The 25496-nt window shown below is 34.0% G+C and overlaps 1 protein-coding gene across 3 annotated transcripts in view; it reads left to right on the plus strand.

Annotated features, from left to right (window-relative positions):
- Window positions 1-25496, plus strand: part of PGAP1 (post-GPI attachment to proteins inositol deacylase 1) — a 105084-nt gene that overhangs the window by 47456 nt on the left and 32132 nt on the right. For 2 of the 3 annotated variants that reach the window (XM_074215421.1, XM_074215423.1), the window contains exons 14-20: window positions 1288-1363; window positions 2478-2519; window positions 5885-5958; window positions 6057-6108; window positions 6793-6859; window positions 7539-7647; window positions 9643-9681. In XM_074215421.1, coding sequence (XP_074071522.1) covers window positions 1288-1363; window positions 2478-2519; window positions 5885-5958; window positions 6057-6108; window positions 6793-6859; window positions 7539-7647; window positions 9643-9681 — 459 coding nt within the window. The remainder of the gene's footprint in view (window positions 1-1287; window positions 1364-2477; window positions 2520-5884; window positions 5959-6056; window positions 6109-6792; window positions 6860-7538; window positions 7648-9642; window positions 9682-25496) is intronic. The other variant, XM_074215422.1, reaches the window with a different exon arrangement.

Consider the following 25496-nt stretch of genomic DNA (forward strand, 5'->3'; position numbering starts at 1 on the left):
GAGGCTATATTTGAACCCAGGGCCGGTGCTCTATCCACTGCACCACCTAGTTGCTCCCTGCTTAGTTCTTTGCTAACACAAAAAAGTGCTACTATAAATATTTTGATGTGTTTTGAAACCTTTCTTTTTAATCATGGTCTTCTTGGAGTGTTTGTATAACATACTCTGGACCAAAAGATAATAGCATTTTAGCTTCTTTATTTGCTAATTTTGCTTAAATCCAAATTTTTTTTCCAGAATGGTTATATTGATTCAAAATATTAGAATGCTTATCTTTCTACAGTTATTCGTTATTAACTCTTTCTTTTATTATCGCTGTCATTTTTTTCTACGTGAGGTAAAGCTTCAAGGTTGTTTCAGTTTGTGGTACTTTAATTATTGATTTGTAGTATTGTTTCATATGGGTTATTGACATTTTGCAGTTTTTTTATTTAGACTTATTTGTTTATATCCTTTGATTACTTGTCCATTGGAGATTGTAAAATCTCTCTTTTCCAAAATGTGTGTCACTTCAGATGGATCTAAGTGCTTTTCTAGCTTTTTCTCAAATTTCAATAACTTTTTCTTTATTTTTTTAGGAAGTTCTTTATTTTCTTTCCATTTACTGACTTTCTCCCATCTTACTATATATATATAATATATATATATATTATATATATAATATATATATATATAATCACTGTTATCCTGATATATATTCCATAATTATTATAAGATCAACCATATGCAATTGAGCTACGATAAATTTGCCAAAACCTATTATAGTTTGCCTTCTATTCTTACTATGCAATAGATGTTTCTTATAAGAGTATAAATCAAGCTACATTATCCTTTTGACTTATACTTTCAGTAAAACAGTGTGTTCATTTATAATTCATCCTTATTTGTTAGTAACCCCTAAGGTACTTTTGATATGTCTCCCTTTCTTCTTTCTGAGACTTTCTGCCAAATATATGATTATCTATAAACTAATACTCAAAAATACTAGGCATACTTGCTCTTTTATAAGACTTTTATGGTGTTATTTTATTGAGAATTTATTGGGGAAGTTAAAAGAATTGTGTTGTATCAAATTTTCTTAAAAGTTGACACCTTTAACAGGATTTTTGCAACATATGTTGATTGTTATGTTGAGATAGTTCACGAACATTGTTGTCATTAATATTTGTTTAGAGGCTAAGCTTTGTAAAATTTTACATTTTATTTAGTGACCCTTCACTTAGTTACCATCTTTTCTGTAAGTTCAATTTTACCAGTAAGGTTGTTTTTTTGTTTTTTCCCCCCCAGTTTGTTGTAGACTGTGAATTTTTTCACTTAGACTTAAGAACTGTACATCTTCCTGTAACTCATCTCTTTTCTTTTGGTAGGTATCTTGTTTCTGCAAATCTTGAAAGCTACTTTTATTTGTAACCAATTATCTTTAACAGATTATTTTATGTTTTATAGTTTCAAAGTATCTTTTACCTGTGTGCTGGATTTCTTCTGACGAGTAAGAGGCACTGGAGCCTACTTCCTTGTGTTGTGCAAAAGATTATTCATTATTTAACTGAGACAGCATAAAAACTATTTAAAGCAAATATTATAATTATACCTCTTATGTATATGGTGATCTATGAAGAGTTCTTATACAACTTCATTTGTATGCTAATATTACCCAATTTAATAAGTAGGACTCATATTATTCCCAGTTTACAAATAAGAAAACAGAGACTTGGAGATAATGTGATTTATACAGCCAATAAGTAATAGCAGCTAAACTTGAATCCAGGTTCTCCTCAGTGACTTCCTGTTTCCCCTTCTGCCATACTTTATAGTACCTGTGTAAATATCATAGTGGTTGCCACAGTGAATCAGATCTTCAGAATAACCTTTGGAAGAATTATCTGTCCTTTATAATAATCACTTTGATTTGCAAATTATATTAAAAGATGTGTGGTTTTGGGAGGAGGGTTTAAATTAAATTTGTTTTTATATGGTCTTGTACCATGTTGACCATTATGAGACCTTTAAATGTTCAATACATTATATATGAGGGGGGAAAAAAGTGCTATTTGAAAGAAAATCCTGTCTTCAAGTTAGACCTCATTTCTTAGAAAAAGGTCATGTCATCCCATTGTATAATCTCCAAAAAATGATGTGACAATATTTTTAACTTGTTAAAATTAATCTTTAATTTTTAAAGCACCTCAGAGTGTATGACTGAAAAGTTTTGCATTTAGATGGAAAGGAATAAAATGTGTAAGTTTTTAAGTGTAAAGATACTAGCCCAAATAAAAATCCTAAAACTTTGATCAAAGAAATCAAGACACTAAAAGGAACCACACAGAGTTGGCTTTAGTGTCTATATCCCCTGCAGTGGTTTTCTGACTGTGAGTAAGAAAACAAGCAAGCAAGTAGGTGATATTTAGGCATTTCAGTCCTTCGTTATTTCTTCTTGGTATTTTTATACCTATTTGTATAATTTTGCATTCTTACAGAATTTTATCTTGCTGGACAGGAATTTCTTCAGTTTACCCAAGGTACATTATTCTGTACCTTAATTTTATCCTAATTCTTTAATCCTATTAATATAATATATAATCTTTACAATAAATGCTGACCTATTGTTTACCATGCCCTGTTTTAAAAAGTATGTTTCAATTAGATTCAGAAGAATATTGTACAATTAACCTCTAATCTAGCAACACTTTTTACAATAGAAAACTTTGGATAGTATTCTGTAAAATTAAAAAGATTTTGCATTCTCTTTCAGTAATCTAGATTTCAGCAAGTGCTAGATTTGGGCATAGAGAAGCTAGGTGGTACAGATGATAAAGTGTGGGACCTGGGGTCTGGAAGATCTGAGTTCAAATTTGGCTTCAAACACTTGCTAGCTATGTGATTCCGGGCAAATCACTTAATCCTGTTTGTTTCAGTCTCCTCATGTGTAAAATAAACTGGAGAAAAAAATGGCAACTCATCCTAGTATCTTTTCCAAAAAAAAGCCCAAATAGGGTCACAAAGAGTTTGACACATCTTAAAAACCATTGAACAGCAAAATCAACACGATTTAGCAATTACTCTGATAATACTTGGACTCTGTGAACTGATTTCTGAAACACTTATTTGTTCAGCCTGTCTTTGAGAAGAATACTTAGATGTTTCAGGCTAATCTTTGAGAAGTGTAACCTGTGGCATAATCTGTTAGACTTTTAGTAAACCCTGATTTTTACACTAATCTGTGCCTTAGTAACTTTCCTTTACTTATGGCCACCAATTCAAGCTCTAAATCAATTTACTCTCTTCATCCATATATTTTTTGGGCATCAAGGACATGTTTGGAGAAAAAGTCATTTCAGAAATGTGATATCATGGTGGGGGGGGGAACTTGATCCTAGGATCCGAGAACTTGGTTTCAAATACCACTTCTGTTTACTTGCCTGTGCTACAAGTCACTAAATCTTTGCCTCAGTTCCCTCTTATTTAAAATAATGGAATTGAATTAGTGTTATCCAAAAGTAGATTAGGTTACCTTGAGTGGTAATGAATTTCACTTCCTCAGACCAGGTAGAATTTGGAAGACTAAATGTTAACTACATTGTAGAGAAGATTCTTATTCTTTACAGATAGATTCAAATAACTCTGTAAGTCCTTACAAATCTAAGATTTTGTGACATAATATCTATTTAAATATTATGCTTTCTTTTTTAAGTTTCCAGACAGGCAATTTATTCAGTAGCATGATGATTGAAAAGAGAAATTATGTTTAATAGTTACGTTATGTCATGCTTTCCCAATTAGTGGCTAAAGGGCAGATATAAAGCCCTTCTGAAATCTTCTAAAATGAAGATTTAGTACTTTCATTATGTCTCCTAAGTTGGGCTTTTTTTAAAAAAATTCCTCAATGAAGGAAATGATTTTTCTCTGAATTCAAGAAGTAATGTTAATTCCATTTTTTTACACAGCTGTTGATTTAAAAAAGTCCTTTTTTCCATTTTTAAAATTGTTCATTCCAAATGTATATTTTGTGTACCTCCTCAGATAATATCATCTGATAAATATTTCCCAAACTAATTTGACCACTGAATATTTGTGAGTTTTGAAGTATGACTCTATGAAAATAGGATTTCTGTGGAGTAAAGAAGGTTAGGGGACATTTGAGAACAAATTAGATGAAAGTAAACTTTTTTAATGCAAAGATTACTGCACATAAGTGTGATGCAGAATTTCACATTAAATAATTTAGAGGGAAAATTTTTTATATTGACACTTTGTCACAAAATCCTTTTTTTAAAATAATTTGTGGAACATAAAAATTCCACAGAATATAGTTTGAGAAATACTGACATAGAAGATGATGACTGAACTGTGAGGACACTTGAGTTTCAGATCTAGTTTAACTACTTACAAGACTAGTAAACTCTTGACAAATCACATCAACTCTCGAGCTTCAGTTTTCCCTCCTATAAAATGGGGATGATACTTGCCCTGCCCAAGTCGGCATTGAGGTCCAATTAGATAATAGATATGAAAATTTGCTGCAAATTTCAAAGTAATTTTATATATATATGTATTATATATATATGTATTAGTGTATTTTGACTCCTCCGTGACTTTTTCAATGATACAAGCTAAACCTTTGTCGCAATATAAATTCTCCAAGACTTTTAACAAAGTATCTGTCATGACTTAGGAAAGCTTTAGCTTATAGCTTCCTTATTCTATTTGATTTAAATATTACTTTGTAATAGGTATGCCATCTGATCAAAATTCGAATTTTTTTAAATCAGAAACGTGTGTCTAACTTTCCCACCTAGCAGAAGGAACAAATTTCTATTTTGAAGTATTTAAGAAATGATTTTCTATTGTCATTTGTCTTTTGCATACATTGTAAGACAGAAATGTCAAACACTTGAGGGCTCCATGTGGCCCATTATACTTCCAAGTGTGGCCAAACCTGATAAAAATGCAATTGAGAAATAGTTAACAAAATAAATAACAATGCAGCATACCATAGATAATATATTTTAAAATGAAATCAATATACAGCCTAACGGGATTCTTCTGTGCAATTAGGGTCTTCCATTTCTATTTTTATTTTGACACTAAAGTAGCAAGAGACATAGAAACTTCAATTTCCAGGCTTTGCCACTTATGCAATGAAGTATCCACATGCCTGCTAGTAGGACCTGTATGATATTAGCTAAGAAGTTCCATTTCTCTGGGTGTCAATGTCATCATTTATAAAAATCCTTCTAGCCTCAAATCCAATTATATTATTTTCTTTCTGGTTTTGGTATTCTGATTTTCTCTAAGATCATAATGTTTTCTTTTAAAACAAAGGCTGGCTTACTGACTATTTTGGGGAAAGGAATAGTGTAATGCAATAGTGTAATGATTCTGTAACATACTAGTACTAATTGTAACAGGAACTAATCAGGTATTTCCTGGTAGAGGTGCTATTTTAATGAAATAATAAAAATAGTTTGAATTTTCATCAAAGGATAAACTCAAACAGTTTTGACTTTTGCTTATTTGGCAGGTCTTTATATGTAAATGAATACTTTAAAGTGTTCTCTCTTCAATAGGTAAACACTCTGCTGTATTATTTTTATGTCATTTGGGTGGTGATCACTTAAGGTATTTCTTGAGTGATTTATGTGATTATTGAATAAACAAATTCCTATTTTTTAGAAATTGTTCAAAAGCAAGCCAGTTATCAATACCTGCTAATACTAATACAAATATTAATTTAGTGATAACTAGGATAGAGTCCTGTTCTCTTATTAGTAGCTTGTATCTTAACTTTTTAAAAAAATAATTTTCTGTGTTGACTTATTTTTTTTCAAAGTCTGATTCTTTGGTAATAATTCTAATTAAAACCAGATTTTAATTAATTCAACAGGATTAACTTCAAGGGAGATCAAATTAAATTCAAATGGCTTATTCTACACTGTACCACTCATGAACTATGGACAGGTAACAATTTTAGGAGAAGAAAAAAGAAAGACTTTATATATTTTCTATTTGGGGTATGAATAAGTGAATCAATTTTTCTTTTTTTAAATTCTGCTTAGATATACCAAGCTTTCAAAATTGATATAAAGAGCAAATGCACATCAACCAAAGGTAATTTTATTTCCTCTAAAATAAAATATATAAGAGAAGTCATTTTTTAAACTTGTTTGTTTTGATTTTATTTTTTCTAAAATTGCAGGTTTTATATGTTTCCTTAAATAAAATTGAAACATGTAGGAAGTATTTAAGCTTTTGTGAACTGATTTATAATCACGTTAAACATCAGTTCTTAATTTCAGACTTTGGAGAACACTATGATTCATGATTAGACTTTATGGCTAAATTTTAGCTTTTTGGGGCAGTTTTCTAATCTCTTAATACTTTTGAGTTGTCAGCAAGTGTTTATTATATTCAAACATGTTAATTTATAAAATTATCGTAATTATAATCTTTAATTGGAATGGGTAACATCCCATTAGGGGTGGCTAGGTGGTGCAGTAGATAGAGCACCAGCCCTGGAGGCAGGAGTATATGAGTTCAATTCTGACCTCAGACACTTAATAATTACCTAGCTGTGTGGCCTTGGGCAAGCCACTTAACCCCCATTGCCTTGCAAAAACTAAAAAAAAAAAACTATTATGATAATGATTAGTGAACTTGTCTTTTAACCAATTAAGAATTGTTAGAATCTTTCTTTTATTTTATTTATCTGTGACTTTGAATTACAGGAGATTATCTTAATCAAGGTTATATGGTAATAATTGAGGATGTATATTTTTCTTATTTCTGTTACAGTAGAAAGAAATAATGTTTTTAGACTGCATATACCTTGGTACCATGAAGATTTCATGACTGTTTCAAAGTAAGTCTTTGAATAATTGTTTTGGAAATGGTGTTTTTCAGATAACTTATATACTGTCTAAAAATTATATGGACTAACCACATGGATACATTTTGTTAAGTAGTATACTTTATTCTATGGTATTTTGCTTAATTATAATAAAAATGTTACAGTTAACCTGATTTGGAGTGCCTACCACTTATTAAGAGGAGAGGAACATTTTGTTTGTATAATCCCAGCATCTAGCACAGAACTTATCATTATAATAGTTGCTTAAGAACTGTTGAAGAAATTAATGAATGAGAGTTGGTATGGTATAATAGAAAAGTATGGTAAAATGGGAAAGTACTGGACCTGAAGTAAAAGGATGATTTGTTTTATTGCTCTTGTGAAAAGGACTTCTTAACTTTAATTTCCTCCTCTGTAATATCTGTGATTTCTATCTCAAAAGATTGTGGTGAGGATAAAATGTTTAAAGTATTAGAGTTCTTTGTAATCCTTGAAGTGATATAGAAATATTGACTATTACTTTTAATAATGTAAATTCCTTCCAAACAGTCCAGTGAAAATATGTTCTTACTCAAATGTCCCATTAGCTCCATCCTGGTTGTATACCTTTTGCTTCTTTTTTGGGAAAATCCATTCATTGCCTTTACATTTATTTTGTATTAAAGATTTAGTAATTCACTTCCCCTTTCAGAGCCCCAACTTCGACAGAAATATCTTTAAAACTTCATGTTGCACAACCAGAAAATGATAGCCATGTAGCTGTGTTCCATATGTTTACATCATCAGACTGTCGCTATGAGGTAAGTAGCATAAATTCCCAATTCTTATTATTCATATGGAGAATTTATTTCTATAATATTTGATATGCTTTTATAATTTCTTCAGATTATTTTCTAAAGCAGTGGTGTCATACTCAAATAGAAACAGATACCTTGTAAGCTGCATATTCACTTATAAAGCAAGAAATTAATATTATGTTGTATTTTTATTTATTTCATTTTCCAATTCATAGTTTCATTTTAATCCGATTCTGGTACACTTGGGAGACTTGGTACTAGCTATTTGACATGTCTGGTAAAAAGCACACAATATTATTATCGTCATTATAAATAAAAAAAATCATGTGAAACACTTGGCTTCCTTAATTTTGCCTGTTAATATCATCTTAATTTTTTCAAGGTTAAATAAAAAAATGAAAAGTCACAAAATAAAATATAAAAAATTAATATTATTTTATATGTGTAGATATAAAATATTTTTTCAGTTGTCTCCAACTTAGCTTTAAAAATAAATATTTGATTTCTTTTTGGGGAACCCCTTAAAATGAATTAGAATTGGTGTTAAGCGCCAAGTTAGACAATTAATTTCTTCTTTGCTTAATGATTCTGTGAAAGAAGGGACTTATTCCTTGGTCAGAATAAGATCAAGGTCAAACTCTTATCAGTATTTCAGTTTAAAAGTCTTAGAGGTTACCATAGGTAAAAGGCATCATTGGTTTTTATTAAGCCATATCTTGTAGGAAATCTTGAATTTTTAAGGTATTTCTGAACTATGAGACATCTTTATATGTTTTAAATGTATACTCTCATAATAATATTTAATGTTATGAAATACTAATGACTAAATCTGAGTTGATAAAGGTATGTAAAAAATACTTAATTTTGTTATTTAAACAATTATAGCAGGTATTATAACCAAACTTGCTAAGTTCTTTTAAAAGTTTACCTGTCTTTATTTTAAAAAACCTCTGAAAAAAATTTTAGGACAGCTATTACCCTAAAAATTTCTATTTTCTCATTCTTAATGAATAACATTAATTCATTTTTGGTGAGGAATTAATAAAAGGAGAATTAATGGTGAGTTAATTCAAATTCCATATTTTATTTTAATCAACCCAGTAATATTTCTTAAAATAGAAATACTTTGAATCTTGGTGAAATACTCTTTAAAATTTACTCAAAATTAACAGAATTGTGTACAATATTTAGACTTGACTTTGAATATTGAACTAACTTGATTAGTTCACAAATAACTATTTTTCCTTAAAAAGATTTATATAATTTCTAGATTTAGACACTCAGTGAGCCAGTTGTCATGGTCATCTCTATGAAATAATGTATTCAGGTGAATTTAACAACTATTCATAGAGGCTAATTACCAGATTGACTGGAAGGTACTTAATTTTTTGATGACAGCAACTTTTGAAAATTATCTACTATGGAAGAAGTACCCACACCAGAGAAATTGCAAATTATTGAAGTATTGAAGTACTACCATCTCTGTCAGATTTCAAATTTCCATTTTTAAAGAATTCAATGCAAAAAAATGAATATGAGAAGATGCAGAACTGGTGTGTATCTCTAAAAATTATAATAGAGAGTTCTCAGAAGGCAAAAGAAATTACAGTTTCTGCCCTTGGTCACACAGCTGGTATCAGTGGAAGGATTTGATTTGACAGCTTCCTGAATAAAAGTTCAGCACTCTGACATGTATACCATACTTCTCTTTGCTCCAGACATACATATTCCATACATGTAAACATACACACCTACACATACAAGTTCTGTTTAAGTTCTGATCCTTTGTACTGATTATCCTTCAAGATCTTGGAGTACTTGTAGAGTTTTCTTTAGTTATAACCTTTATGCCCATGAGTCATGAGTATTCTCCACCTGTTTGGAGGTATAGGTTTAATAACTCTGGCTGATATAATACCAGATAAGAGAGTTTATTACAATAATTTCTTCACTATGTAAAAATAATACTGATATGCTATTCAATTTTTTTTTAATCAGGTAACAATTAGAACTTCATTTTTACAAATTCTTGGACAGGTAAGAAGTATTTCTAGTTAATTATGGTTTTTTCCCTTATGAGTTGTATTTATATAAGATGATTTATACCTTTGATATAAATCAGAAGTGACATCTGATTCCTAAATGAATTAATAAATTATTTTACTGTATCAGGTATGTAAATATTATGTATTGTGAAGATGCTATGTTTATTTGTCATAAAATTTTAAAATATTATGAGTAACTTTTTATATATATTGCATGTTTTGGTGGACAAAATAGATAAAGAATTTTATTCTTTGTAAATGTATTGAATCATCTTGAAATAACTTGAACTACCATTATAGAATTTTGAGACTAATAGCTTTTTCATCGTGACAGTTACAAGAATAATAATGCAAATGAATTTAGCATGAATGCCATAAGAAAACATAGATGATAACAATGCCTAATAAAATATTTTTATTACCTTCAGACTTGTTACTTGAAGCTTGTTTTCTATTGTTTTATCCCTTTTTAACTTGTACTTTGAAATTTACATATCTTAAAAACTTTAAAAAATTTATATATTGTGTCTCTTATCCAGAGCGAAAAACTGCACAAAAATCACACTTAAATTTGCCTAAGTATGTCTATGACTATCTCTTAGTTCTTCTTTTTAGTTTAAAAGTTCAAATTAAATATTGTCATTCTATTTGCTATACATGCTATCCAAAAGAGCGCTTTGTGCAATAACTGGTGTCATTTCTTTCCCTAGAAGAGTTCAGAATGACAGACTGAACTGTATCATAGAATGAATTTGTATGTTCAGAATGACACTAAAGGTCATCCTAATATATTGGAAATGCCTCAATAATGAACATCAGAACAAATATTAGAAGACTGAGAATTAAAATGTGCATTTTTATGTGCACATATATGGAGAGAGCTTTTAAGTCTGAAAAAGACCGGCATGGATAGTGATAAAAATGTTTCTGAATGTCAGGAGAACAAGTAATTTTCTGAAGTTTCCAGCAATTAATAGAATAGACTCCCTTTGAACTTAAAAAAAAGAAAATTATATCCCTTCAGAGAAATAGTTACTCATCTTCATGCTGTCACCATTGTAGATCTCTTAATGTGACTATAATCACTTCTTTTTGTCAAGGAGGGAGGAATAACTATTAGAGTAGCTTCCATAAAATAGTGTTGAAGAAGTATTAATATGGTTCCACTGTTAATCTCCCTTGACTGAGATATAAGATCATAAGGAACTATGGGAAAGGAATAATATAACTCATTTGTTTTTGAAAATTGGAAATTTTCTTTATTAAGATAACATGGAGGGTCAGCTAGATGGCATAATAGATACAGCACCAGCCCTGGAGTTAAGAGGACCTGAATTCAAATTCTACATTAGACACTTAATAATTGCCTAGCTGTTTGACCTTGGTCTGTGTCACTTAACCCTATTGCCTTAAATAAATAAAAAAAATTTTTAAAAGATAGCATGGAGATAATGAGGAAATAAGAAATCATAAATTTCAAACAGAAAAAAATTGTAAGAAGTAATAAAGTTCAACCTCCTTCATTTTAAAGTTAGGAAATAGAGCTAGTAAGATGAACTGGCCTACCAAAAATCACTCATGTAATAATAACAACAACAATAATAATAACAGTAACCACAACATTTGTATAGCCTTTTAAGGTTTATAATACACTTTATGTTATGGTATGATGCTCACAATAACCCCGTGAAATAGTGCTATTATTATATTCATTTTATAGATGAGGAAACTGAGGCTTACTGAGGCTTACAGAGACGAAGTGACTAATAAGCTAGTAAGCTAGTAAGCTTTTTTCCCCCTTAGGTTCTTATAATAATTCTTTAATAGTATTTTTTCTAGTTACATGTCAAGAGAATTTTTAGCATTATTTTTTGTTATTGATACTTTATTTTATTTTTCCAGTTATATGTTAATGAAAGTTTTCCAACATTCACCCACATGCATATTTGTAAGTTACATAATTATTTTCCATCCTCCCTTCCCACTCCCCTCCCCTCAGTGGCAAACAGTGTAATGAACATTGTGCGTGTACATTTGTGATTAACATGTTTACATATTAGTCATTTTCTATATGAGGAATTAGAACTGAGGAAAAAGAAAAAAAAAACCATGGGACAGGAAGGAAAAACATAAAGAGAAATTTTTCGTTCAGATTCTATAGTTTGTTTTGTTTTGTTCATCTGGATGTTGATGGTGTTGTCCATAACAGATTTCCCAGGGTTGTACTAGCTCTCTGAATTGCTGAGAAGAACTGCGTCCATCAGGGTTGATCAATTCACATTGTTGTTATTAATTTGTATGTTGTCTTGGTTCTGCTCCTTTCACTCAGCAGCATTTCCTGTAGTTCATTGCAGGCTTCTCTAGATTCTAACCAGTCATGGTTTCTTATAGAACCATAGTATTCCAAAACCATAGTATTCCATAACCTGTTCAGCCATTCACCAGCTGATGGGCATCCTCTCGATTTCCAGTTCCTTGCCATTACAAAAAGAGTAGCTATGAATATTTTGGAACATTTGGGACTTTTCCTATTTTTTATGATTTCTTCTGGACATAGGCCTAGCATTGATATTGCTGAGTTAAAGGATATGGTCAGTTTTATTTTATCATTCATTTTTACAAGATTTTTGAATTCTCAATTTTCCCCCTTTCTCCTTCCTTCCTTCTCCTCTCTTCCTAACATGCTTGACAGTGTGATATAACATTATGCATGTGCTATAATGTAAAACTCATTTCCATATTAGTCACAGTCATGAAAGAAGAAAAAGATGAAAAGAAAAAATACACAAAAAAGAATAAAGGAAGTGAAAAAAGTATGCTTTGATCTGCATTCAAAGTCCATCACTTTTATTTATGTGTGTGTGTGTGTGTGTGTGTGTGTGTGTGTGTGTGTGTGTGTGTATGACAATAGGGTTAAGTGACTTGCTCAAGGTCACACAGCTAGGCAGTTATTAAATGTCTGTGACTGTATTTGAACTCAGGTACTCCTGACTCCAGGGCCCATGCTCTATCCACTGTGCCACCTAGCTGCCCCCAAAGTCCATCACTTTTTATCTGAATGTGGATAATTTTTCCTTCCTGACTTCTTTATGTTTTTAATCATTGTGTTGCTGATCATTCATAGTTGATTATCACACAGTATTGCTGATACTGTGTACAATGTTTTCCTGCTTCTGCACATTTCACATTGCATCAGTTCATACAAGTCTTTCCAGATTTTTCTTAAATCTACCTGTTCATCATTTCTTATCACACAATAGAATTCAATTTAATTCATTTCCTATAGCTTGTTCATCACCATTCCTCAGTTAATGGATATATCCTCAATTTCCAATATTTTGCCTTCTCTAAAGGGGTTGTAATAATATTTTTGCATGTGCACGTCTTTTTCCCTTTTTTTGTGCTCTCTTTGGGACATAGACTTATTAGTGGCATTGCTGGTTCAACAAGTATGCACAGTTAGGGTGCTCTTTGGCCATGGTTTGGAATTGTTCTCCAGAATGATTGGATCTGTTCATAACTTGACTCAGCCATGGTATCCCACTTTTACCACATCCTCTCAAACATTTATTGTTTTTCTTTTTCTTTTTGTCATATTAGTCAAACTGATAGATTTAAGGTGGTATCTCAGAGATATTTTCATTTCTATTTTTCTAATCAAAAATACTTTATTATTTTTTTAGGTTTTTTTTTTTTTTTGCAAGGCAAATGGGGTTAAGTGGCTTGCCCAAGGCCACACAGCTAGGTAATTATTAAGTGTCTGAGGTCGGATTTGAACTCAGGTATTCCTGACTCCAGGGCTGGTGCTCAAAAATACTTTAGTGTACTTCTTCATTTGTCTATAGATAGATAGCTTTGCTTTATCAGGAAGTTGCCTGTTTATATCCTTTGAATCAATTAGTAAATGACTTGTATTATTGTAAATTTGATTCAGTTTTATATGTATTTAAGAAATGAGACCTTGGGGCGGCCAGGTGGCATAGTGGATAAAGCACCGGCCCTGGAGTCAGGAGTACCTGGGTTCAAATTCGGCCTCAGACACTTAATAATTACCTAGCTGTGTGGCCTTGGGCAAGCCACTTAACCCCATTTGCCTTGCAAAAAAAAAACAACCTTAAGAAATGAGACCTTTATCAGGGCACTTGCTGTAAAGATTCTTTCTCAGTTTTCTATTTTCCATCTAATTTTGATTGCATTGGTTTGGTTTTGTACATATGCTTTTTTTTAAATTTAATGTAATCAAAATGATCTGTTTTACATTTATAATGCTCTCTTCTCTGGTCATGAACCTGTAACTCATTTTACTTCTTTAAGAATTTGGATGTTATACTACTTGGTGCAAATATTTAGTTTAGTATTGATATTATTCCATTATCTATGGTACCTTGTAGCAGAATGTAATTTCCTTTCTTTCCTTTCTCTTTTAGTTCTATTTTTGCTTTTTCTTTGTTTGAGGATCAGGTTTGCTAGTTTTTTTTAACTTGAGCTGAAGCATAATGTATTATGCTTCACTCTGTGTGTGTGTGTGTTTGTGTGTGTGTGTATGTGTGTGTGTGTGTGTGTGTGTGTGTCTTCACATTCACACTTGTGATTACTAACGGTGTTATTTTCCTCCATCCTATTTTTTCCTCCTATTTGTTCTCTTTCTCCTTTTCCCTTTTCCTTCCTTGATAGTATATTTTTGTTTGTCTGCCACCTCTCTCTGGTCAACCCTCTCTTCTGACAGTTCCATGCATTTACTCTTTACTTAATCTCTTCCCCTCCTACTTTCAATTTGGGTAGGATAGAATGCCATATTCAACTGATTGGGTATATTATTCTCTCTTTGAACCCAAACTTATGAGAATAAGGTTAGAGCAGTGTCTATCACTGTATCTTTCCCTCCACTCTACTAGTTTTTTCATGTTTCTTCATGTGAGTTAATTTACCTCATTCTACTTCTTCCTTCCTTCTGCACCTTGTAATATTCCTCTTTTTTATTTCTTAATTATTTTTATATCATTCCCTCAAAATCACTTTATACACATTCCCTTTGTCTATGTGTATTCCTTCTAACTAAACTCTTAGTGATATAATTATTAAGTATTACAAATATCATCCTCCCTTGTAGGGATGTAAAACATTCAGCTCCATTGAATCCCTTATGTTTTGTTTTCCTTTTTTAATATGCTCTTGGGTCTTGATATTAGAGATCAGAATTTTTGTTCAGTTTTGGTTTTCTCCTTATGAAAACTAGAAATCCTTCTCTTTCATTGAATGATCATTTTTTCCCTTATAAGTATTTTGTTTAATTTTGCCAGTAGGTAATTCTTGATTATACTCCCTTTGTCTTTTGTAATATCATGTTCCATGATCTCCTATCCTTTAATGTTGCATGTACTAAATACTGTGTAATGTTCATTGTGACTCCTTGAATTGTTTTTTTCTGACCACTTGCAATATTTTTCCTTGACCTGATAATTCTATAATTTGGCTATAATGTTCCTTGGATGTCTTTTTGGGATCTCTTTCCTGATTCTTGTCCTCTGATTCCAGGAAATTCAGGCAATTTTCCTTGATAATTTCTTGAAAGATGCTGTCCAGGTCCTCCTTTTGACTATAGCTTTCAAGTAATTCAATGATTCTGACATTGTCTTTTCTGGTTCTATTTTCCAGATCACTTGTCTTTCCAATAAGTGTTCCAAAGAACACTACCTCAGGCTTCTTGTGCTAGGGCTACAGGTTCTCATTGTTTACTGGTGCTGTACTGATGTAGCCCTGAGGTCCCCAGGGGACCCTTGTGTCGGCTGCTGCACTGAGGAGTTGCATGGGGGGTGGCTAGCACTGCTCGAAGCTTTAGGAGTCTGGAAACTTACCTGGTGCCAAGCAAAGGTCCTAGTGGTAGCATCTGGGATTTGCTGAGGCCAATGGAGCCTGAAATATGTGGGGTTCTGGTCACTGGAGGCTGTCTGTTTGCTGGTGGCTATACTGAAGCATGTGGCTCTTGGAGCTGGAATTTGCCCTTTCCCCTGGTTATGTTGAGGCATTTAGGGAATCCTGATGTTGACATTTACCTGCTCCATCACATTGGAGCTCAGAATCTTCAGCTGGTTTGCTCAGCGGGTCTTGTCACTGGTCTATTGGGATGCTTCCTCTCCTCTACTCTGTTCTCCTTTTTCCTAAGTGAGACAGACTTTTCTTACCTATTTTCCATTTTGGGGGGTTAAAAGATTGTTTAACCCCATCTTTTTGCTGATTCTGCTGTATCAGCATTTGTTTTGGGGTACTATTTTTATGGTTATTTGGAGCTGAATATGGGAAAGTTATGGTGATTTACTGCTTATTCTGCCATCTTTGCTCCTGGAAGTCTTTAACTCACTTCAAAAGAAAGAATTTGCTAAATTTTTAGTATATAGGTAGAATAAAAGATTATAGCTGGGCAGTTTCCTTGATGTGTTGGAAGTTTTGTAATATCAACAGACCTAGAGAAAGACCCTTGGCAAATTAGATAGACCCTTGTTCTGAATAGGAGGAGGATGTAACAAATATGATTGCCTGGGATGATAAGGCATGGATTAGATACGCCCACCACTATTGGAAGTATTGAAATGTGTACCCAGACTCTGTGCTCCAAGGATATGTATAGAAAGCTTACAGCATGGAAGCTAGTTGTTAGTGTCATCTTTCAGTCTTGTCTTCATGACCTTTTAGGATTTTATGGGCAAAAATACCAGGGTGGTTACAATTTCCTTCTCCACTTCATTTTACAGTTAAAAAACTGAGTAAACAGGGTTAAATGACTTGCCCAGGATCTCACAGCTAGTAAGTATCTGAGACCAGATTTATATTCAGGAAGATGAGATTTTCTGACTCCAAACTAATCCAGAAATAATTTTGCTAACAAAACAAAACAAAATGAAATGTATTTTAGATATCTAAGCTCCAAAATCTTCAAAGCCTAATGAGATCATTCAGTGGATAAAGTTGTAGGCCTGGAAACAGGAAGAACTGGGTTTAAATCTGGCCTCAGAAACTTACTGAGTGTGTGTGTGTGTTTCAGAGCAAGAAACTTATCCTCTTGATACTTCAGCTTCCTCAGCTATAAAATGGGGCATTGGCAATGACTTCTGTTGAAAGAAACTAACAGATCTTGTTGTTTTTGAAGTTGATAATATAGAATATGGCAGAGTAAAAAAAGTAATAGGGTTAGAGGATCCAGAAGACCTGGATTCCAGTCTCAGCTCTGCCATGAGGTGTGTGACCCTGGACAAATGACAGCTTGACTGGATCTCACTTTCATCATTATAAAACAAGAAGGATTGGACTAGACAATTCCTTTAACTCTCTAGACTATAGGTTTAGCAAAATTCTTGGCAGAATAACTAGCACATGACTAGTAGACTTGTAGGATCTGATCATTTGCTATTTCTACTTAACTTTTGAGTAATATTTGAGTTTTACCTGTTCTTTGAAAGTACTCCCCCACCCCATAAAATTACTAAAATTGAGACTGAAAACCATCATCAGTGGTGTGAGGAAGAATCAGGGAGTTATACTCTGTCAAAATATATGCATTACTTCTTCAGTATAGATCAGTCTGTTAAATACCAATGGCCACAATCACAGCTAGAATAACTGACTAACACTATACCTGAAATCATGCATTTTTGTACAAATAAAGTTGAACAAAAAAATTTGATTGTTTTTGTTTTAGTATTTATCTTTGTTCTTTGAATAGCTAACAGGATAGTTATTAATTTAAAAATCACTCAAATAGGAATCCCTGATTAGGAAACTCTCCATGAAATTCTTTGTAGTAGAACTAGACCTTTTTGATAATTTAGGTGGCTAAATATAGTATTTCTTTGTTTTCTTAAAGATTCCTAGTCAGAATAGCTGCTGAAAGTGCACAGTTTGTATAGTCTTCTTGGATGATGAGAATTATTCAATGGTTGCAAAATTGAAGACTTATTGTTCTCATATTATAGAGTTTTTTTTATCTTATTTAATGTGCTCCTGGAAATAGATTCTCCAGTAAGCACCCTTATTTCCATATGTACCTCCTTTTAAAGTCCTCTCTTGTAAACATGGTACTATTAACTACTAAAGCATACCTTTTAAGGTCCCTAGAACTTTTTAAAAAATTTGACCTTTTTAAAGGCAAAATTGATCCCTCTTAATCTGAATATAAATTATTATCTTATTTTTCTGATTTATCTTATTTTAGCTAGATGGATAGAGCAGTAAAAAACTCCTGAAAAATATCTTAATAGATTGGATTCTTGTTACTAAATACTGAAAAAATGAAGGTTTGAATCAATGAAATACTTGCTAAGCACTTATGACGGTCTAGGTTCTAGAAATACTTTTTAACATTTTATATGAAGATGAGATGAAATTGAACTTTAAAGATAACTTTAAATTTAAATATTACACTTAAATTTACATGTTTAGGAAGAAGTAGGAAACTGATCTCTTGGAAAAGATATGCAGCTTTTGGTGAACTGGTAAATCAGTATGTATGAATGAATAGCTTGATATGGCAATCCTACACTATAGAAGCAAGGAGGTCATATCATTCAGTTTGAAGCCCCACATTTTAGAAGGGGACTCATTTAGACATTTAGAAGTGGGCAACAGAATGGTAACTGTCCTCCAGTTCATGCTATGTGAGGATTAAAGAACTTGGACATGTTTATCCTATACAAAAAAAGAGTTGAGGGGCAGGGGTGGGATAGAATATGATACTTCATTTAAGTATTCAAAGGGTTGTCACGTGCAAAGAAGTATTACACATACTCTGTTTAGCCCACAGGATAAAAGTTACCAAAAAAAAAAGATAAATCTTCTTTTCTTACAGAAATATTTCTTAACAATTGGAGTTACCCCAAAATAGAATGGTCCACCTTTGGGGGTAATGAATCCCCTGTCACTATGGATCTTCACACAAAGACTGATCTATCATCTCAGTGATTCCATAATTCTTTTAGGGTAGGAGTAGGAGTTCCAACCTGGCATATGTGAATTTTAAAAAAAAAAATTGGACAACTGAATTCCAGTATTCATAATTGGTTTCCAATGTCATCCTATATGTTTCATACATCTAAAATATTAATCTGGAAGGGAGTCAGTAAGTTTCACCAATATGCCAAAGGTTCTATAAGAGAAAATGTATAAGCACAGATTTATTTTGATGCTGGGCCTTTGTACTAATATCTTTACTTACAAATGGTAAGTGGTGTTGGATTGTCTAAAGGAATGTGTTGTATGTCCATGTTTGGAAAGTTTTCCCAATTTAAAAGTTTTTGGTTTTTGTTCCTGGCCAGTATTTTATTGGCTCCTTTTTTTGTTGTTGTTCATCTTCTCTGAGTCTTTGATTATCCCTTCTCTTTTTATGTAGGAGCTTTTGTTGTTTTGCTTTTCTTTTAATAGATCAGATTGTTTGGTGGATGTAATTTGGTATGGAATTTATATTTTTCTTGATCTAAAAAAATCAGTCTCTGTATGCAAAATACATCTGCCAATCTAGCCAATCTTGCTTGTGGTTTGTTGTTGGGTTTTTTTGGGGGGGGAAATCTCTCTTCACTTGTGTTTTGCTCAGGCTGTGGGTCAGCCTCTTGTAGATCTCAGCTTAGCTACAGACAGCATACTTCCATCAACTGGCACTTTGATTGATGGAGCCAGCCCAGTAGTAAATGAACTAGATTGGTAATGTACTGTTTATATGTAGAGTAGTTATTCATTGAACTCTCCATAGAGAGATTTTTCTTCAAACAAGGAAAGTTTTAACAAAAACTAGACAAAAACAAATTACCTGTGCCTTCTTTATCAAGATTCCAATCAGACAAAGCATGGCTTCTGACACCATGTTTGATAAGGGTGCTGCATGAGTAAATCTGACTTTCATTTTTGTAATTAAGGCTTTCTTAGATATAGTGTGACCTTGAAAATGTCATTCCAAAATGTTAACTGGTTTTGGAATTTTAAAAAGTATTTTATTATTAGTTTTCCAATTATATGCAATAGTAGTTTATACCTATCATTTTTTGTAAGGTTTTGAATTTTACTGTCCCCCCCCACTCTCCCTTCACTCCTCCATCCCCCACAGAAGGTAGTTTGATAATCTTTACATTGTTTTCATGCTATATATTGATGGAAATTGAAGGAGCAAATATAATATTAGAGATAGCAAAATTATGTTGTGTGCATAAGACACTTTTAAGAAAGTTGAAGGTAATAGACTGGTCTTTGTTTAAACTCCGTAGTTCTTTCTCTGGAAACAGGTGATATTCTCCATTGCAGGTACTCTAAAATTGTCCCTTATTATTGCATTGATGGAATGAGCAAGTCTAATAAGATTGATCATCACCCCCATGTTGCTGTTAGGGGGTATGATGTTATTCTGGTTCTGCTCATCTCACTCAACATCAGTTCATACAAATCTTTCCAGGCTTCTCTGAAATTCCATCCCTCATGGTTTCTTTGGGGGGGGTATTTGTAAGGCAGTGAGGTTAAATGACTTGCCCAAGGTCACACAGATAGGTAATTATTAAGTGTCTGAGGTTGGATTTGAGCTCAGGTCCTCCTGACTCCAGGGCTGATGCTCTATCCACTGCACTGCCTAACTGCCCCCCCCCCCCAGCTTAGTTTCTAATAGAACAATAGTGTTCCATAACATACATATACCATATGTTCAGCCATTCTCCAATTGATGGACATTAATTCAATTTCCAATTCTTTGCTACCACAAACAGGGCTGCTAAGAATATTTTGTACAAGTGACGTTTTTATTCTTTTTCATGATCTCTGCAGGGTATAGACCCAGTAGTGGTATTGCTGGATCAAAGGGTATGCATATTTTTATTGCCCTTTGAGCATAATTCCAGATTGCTCTTCAGAAAGATTGGATGAGTTCACAGTACCACCAAATATGTATTAGTGAATTGAATTATTGAATATTGTCCTTTGTGGTCAGATTAGCCAATCTGATAGGTGTGAGATGGTGCCTCAGAGCTGCTTTAATTTGCATTTCTCTAATCAGTAATGATTTAGAGCAGTTTTTCATATGACTATGGATAGCTTTGATTTCCATATCTGTTAATTACGTTTGGAATTCTTTTTTTTAATTTATTTTTTATTCTCATTTTGTACAAATGTTTTTTTACATTAATAAAATATTCTTGTTTACAAGTAAACAAAATACCCCTCCCCCCATGAATATAGATAGACTTGCTTGGGCAAAAAAAGTAAAGGGGAGAGAAAAAAATTAAAATAAAAAAATAGTAATAATTGTAGGTATGGTCAGGTGGTGCAATGGACAAAGCACCAGCCCTGGAGCCACGAGCACCCGAGCCCATATCCAGCCTTGTAAACCCAACAATCACCCTGCCATGTGACATGCAAGTCACCTGATCCCCACTGCCCTGCAAAAATCAAAAAGAGGGGGGAAAAAAGACCCAAAATAAAATAAAATAGTAATAATAGTAGGGGTGGCTGGGTGGCAGACAGAGCATTGGCCCTTGAGCCAGGAGCACCTGGGTCCAAATCCGGCCCCAGACACCCAAAGATCCCCCTGCTATGTGGCCCCAGGCAGGCCACCCAGCCCCACTTCCCCTGCACCCTCCCCCAAATAATAACAACAAAAAATGTGCTTCAGTCTTTGTTCCAACACCAACAACTCTGTCACAGGTGGATCACATTCTTTATGATAAGTCCATCACAAAAGTTACTTCCGTATTTTTCCAATGTTGCCATTGCTGATTGCAACTCCCTCCTTTCTTATTTCTCCACTACCATGTACTATATTTTCTCTCTCCTTTCACTCTGACTCTACTGTAGGGTCGCTGAGTGGCGCAGCAGACAGATCCCTGGTCCTGAGGCCAAGAAGCCCTGAGCCCCCATACCAACCCTTAGGCCCAGAATCCACCTGACCCTATGGTCCTGGGCAGGCCTTCCAATCCCAGCCCCTTGCAAGAAGTAAAAAAGAAAATGTGTTATATCTGACCACTGTCTCCCCATGGTCCATCCTCTCCTTCTTTATTCACATCCCCACCCCTTCCCCCTGCTCCCCCCTCCTTCTTACTCCAGATGTCTATATCCCATTGAGTATATTTGCTATTTCCTCTCCTAGCCATCTCTGATGAGAGCAAAGCTTCCCTCATTCCCCTTGCCTCCCCCCTTCCATATCATTGCAATAGCTCATTGTAATAAAAAAAAACATATTATGTGAAATATCTTGGCCTATTCCCCCTCTCCTTTTTCTTTCTCCCATTCCATTTCCCTTATTTTTCTATTGACTCCATTTTTACACCATATTTTATCTTCAAATTCAGCTTTCTCCTGTGCTTCAACTATAAAAGCTCCCTATACCAGTTCTATTGACTGAGAAGGTTCATATGAGTATTATCAGTGTCATTTTTCTATGCAGGAATGCATGCAGTTCATCTTCATTAAGTCCCTCATATTTCCCCCCTGTCCTCCAATCTCCATGCTTCACCTGAGTCCTGTATCTGAAGATCAAACCTTGTGTTCAGCTCTGGCCATTCCAAAAGGAACATTTGAAATTCCCCTGGTTCATTGAAAGTCCATCTTTTTACCTGCAAGAGGACATTCATCCTTGCTGGGTAGTTCATTCTTGGCTGCATTCTAAGCTCTTTTGCCTTCTGGTATATTGTATTCCAAGCCCTACGAGCTTCCAATGTAGTTGCTGCTAAGTCCTGTGTGATCCTGACTGCAGCTCCACAATATTTGAACTGTGTCCTTCTGGCTGCTTGTAATATTTTCTCTTTGACTTGGGAGTTCTGGAACTTGGCTATAATATTCCTAGGGGTTGTTTTTTTGGGATCTCTTTCTGGGGGGGGGGGGATTGGTGGATTCTCTCCATTTCTATTTTGCCCTCTGCTTCTAGAATATCAGGGCAATTTTCCTGTAGTAATTCTTTGAAAATGATATCAAGGCTCTTTTCCTGATCATGACTTTCAGGTATCCAATAATTTTTAAATTATCTTTCCTAGTCTGTTTTCCATATCAGTTGTTTTTTCAATGAGATATTTCACATTTTCTTCTAATTTTTATTTTTTTGGTTTTGAAATATTGATTCCTGATTTCTGGTAAATTCATCAATCTCTCTGAATTCTATTCTTTGTCTGAAGGATTTGTTCTCCTCAGAGAATTTTCTTATCTCTTTTTCCATCTGGCCAATTTTGCTTTTTAAAGCATTCTTCTCCTCAATAACTTTTTAAACTGTTTTATCCATTTGACCTAAGCTGTTTTTTAGCATGCTATTTTCTTCAGCATTTTTTTGGATTTCCTTGACTAAGCTGCTGACTTCATTTTCATGTTTTTCCTGCATCTCTCTCCTTTCTTTTCCCAGTTTTTCTTCCAACTCCCTCATTTGATTTTCAAAGTCTTTTTTGAGCTCTGTCATAGCCTGAGCCCAATTTCTGTTTTTCTTGAAGTCTCTCATCTTCAGACTGAGTATTTTGATCCTTCTTGGGCTTATTTGCAAAATATTTCTCAATAGTCTTCCTTTTGTTTCTCTGCTTGCTCATTTTCCCAACCTGGGCCTGGTTTTGGGGTGTTTCTTGAGCTTTGGGGACACTCCCACAAGGGTCTCAGTGTGTGAGGCTCTGTCCTCTCTCCTGGTCTGTGAATGACCATAAGCGCCCCCCTCTGCCACGGGGCCAAGGTGGGGCCGCTGCTGTTCTATGGGGGGGGGGGGGCCTAGACAGTGATCAGGATCTGAATGTGGTCAGAGCCCCAGAGTCCTATTCCAGAGGCAGAGGACAGAGCTCTGCAGTCTCTCTTCACTCCCCTCCCTCAGCTCAATGGGCTCATGCCCTGGGGGCTCCTGCTTAGGGGCTCTGCCTGCTTCTGTTTCCTGGATCAGGGCTGCCAAAAGACCAAGCTGCTTGCTGTGTGCCCTGAGGGCTGGGCTCCACGTGCTTGCTCTGGCAGAGGTCCCCCACTGTTCCCCCACTTTGTGCCTGGTGCTCCCCAGGGTGCAGCTCAAGAGACTCCCCCACTGCTGTGAGTTGCGGCTCCCTGCGCCCTGGGGCTGCCTCCGGGAGGCTGAAGTTCTTTCGCTCTGGTGGGCCACCCCTCCAACCCCAGGGAGCAGAGCCTTTCTGCTCTTTTCCAGGTTACCTTGAGTAGGAGAACTGCCTCACTGGGTCCCTTTGTGGGTTCTGTCTCTCGAAAGTTTAGTTAGAGTCCTTAACTTATGAGTTTTATCAGAGAGCTCCTAAGACTGGATCCCTTCTTGTCACCATCTTGGCTCCGCCCAGCTTTTGTAGTTCTTTTAAGAGGTTTGATTCATATTAGTTCTGAGCAAAAGCCAGGAGACCTTAGGACAGTGCCTGGCTTCTCTTTCATCTTGGCCAGAAGTCTCTGGTTTTACAATTTTAATGTCCCTCAAAGCTATTAAGATTTTTTCTAGAAACTCCAGAAACACTTAAGCAACTTGATGGCAGATTAGTCCTGGTTTTTCTGCCATGTGGGAAGGTACTTCAATTGGCTTGTTAGACCAAGTACTACTTTCAGAAAATGTATTTGGGGAGATTTGGGCTTTAATGACTTCAGCCAGATTTCCCTCAAATCATTTACATTTATGGTAAGAAGAAGGTAGAGTTGTTAAACTACCAGTTCTGAAGAAAGTGATATTTAAGGACCTTCTAATTACCTAACTCAGTTAGGAATGAGTAAATCCCACATTTAAACATTTTTTAACATATAAAATTATTTTGAATTCTTGCTGTTATCTGTTTGTAACTGTGCTATGTTGTCTGGATTCTGCCAAATAGATTTAATTGATCTCTTCCTGCCATCAGATCAGAAATCTCTCAGATATATTTTCTAAGAATGTCATTTTGACTTTAAAGCAGAGAATTAAATGGAAATTATTTGTATGGCTCAGTTATAAGATCATGTATTATTTTTGTTGAGATTTATTACGGGCATATATGTAAGAAATATATTTTCCCTAATTATACCAAGCAAAATACATTATGAAAGAAAATCAACCTATTACCGTAAGGTTAGCCAGCAGGTAGCAACTGGGGGGGGGAGGCTATAGGAACTCATCAAGTAATTTATTGAAGTTTAGAGGGATTGTGCCTGAAGTGGGCTAGCCAACATTATAATAGAAATATTAAAATATAATTAATAATGAATAAAAATGAGGAAGCGGATATACCTAAAGTACAACGGAACTTTATACCTATAAAAGTGAACAAAAGTTAAACTGTTCCTAAAAGCTTTAATTGGGAAAATATATCATTCTTCATTTTTATTGTTTTTCATCTGTATTTTGGTTTTGAACAGTGATTCTCTCCTTTCTTTGGAATCTTGATATCCTTTTATAAATTTTGTGAATATTCCTTTATAAAATAGTGCCATGATACATACTTATTTTTTGAATTGAAATGATTTTATTACCTCTTCCTGGTATTTGGTGGCAATTAGAAATAGAAATCTCCACTTTTGAATGTATTTTTAGAATGCCACCTTCATATCATGCCAAAGTGATTTGTTTTGTCTCCGTAATCTTTGGATTTTATCTATTTTGCTCTTCTTTCTAAATCAATCCCAATTTCCCATTCACTTCATCTCTTCTTTCATTTTTTTTCCTGGTGTCATGGTACAATAGGAAAGATGTTAGGGAATTAGATGAGTGTTCTTCAGTTTGCTAACTGTCCTCATCTTCTAATAAAATTAAAATAAAGGAAGAAATGATTGTTTCGTTCCAGGTACAAGTGAATATAGTGAAATGGATTTCTAAAATCATGACTGTCTGAGCGTGTGTGTGTGTGTGTGTGTGTGTGTGCTTTT

The sequence above is a fragment of the Macrotis lagotis genome, chromosome 1 (assembly GCF_037893015.1).
Source record: "Macrotis lagotis isolate mMagLag1 chromosome 1, bilby.v1.9.chrom.fasta, whole genome shotgun sequence".
Taxonomy (NCBI): domain Eukaryota; kingdom Metazoa; phylum Chordata; class Mammalia; order Peramelemorphia; family Peramelidae; genus Macrotis; species Macrotis lagotis.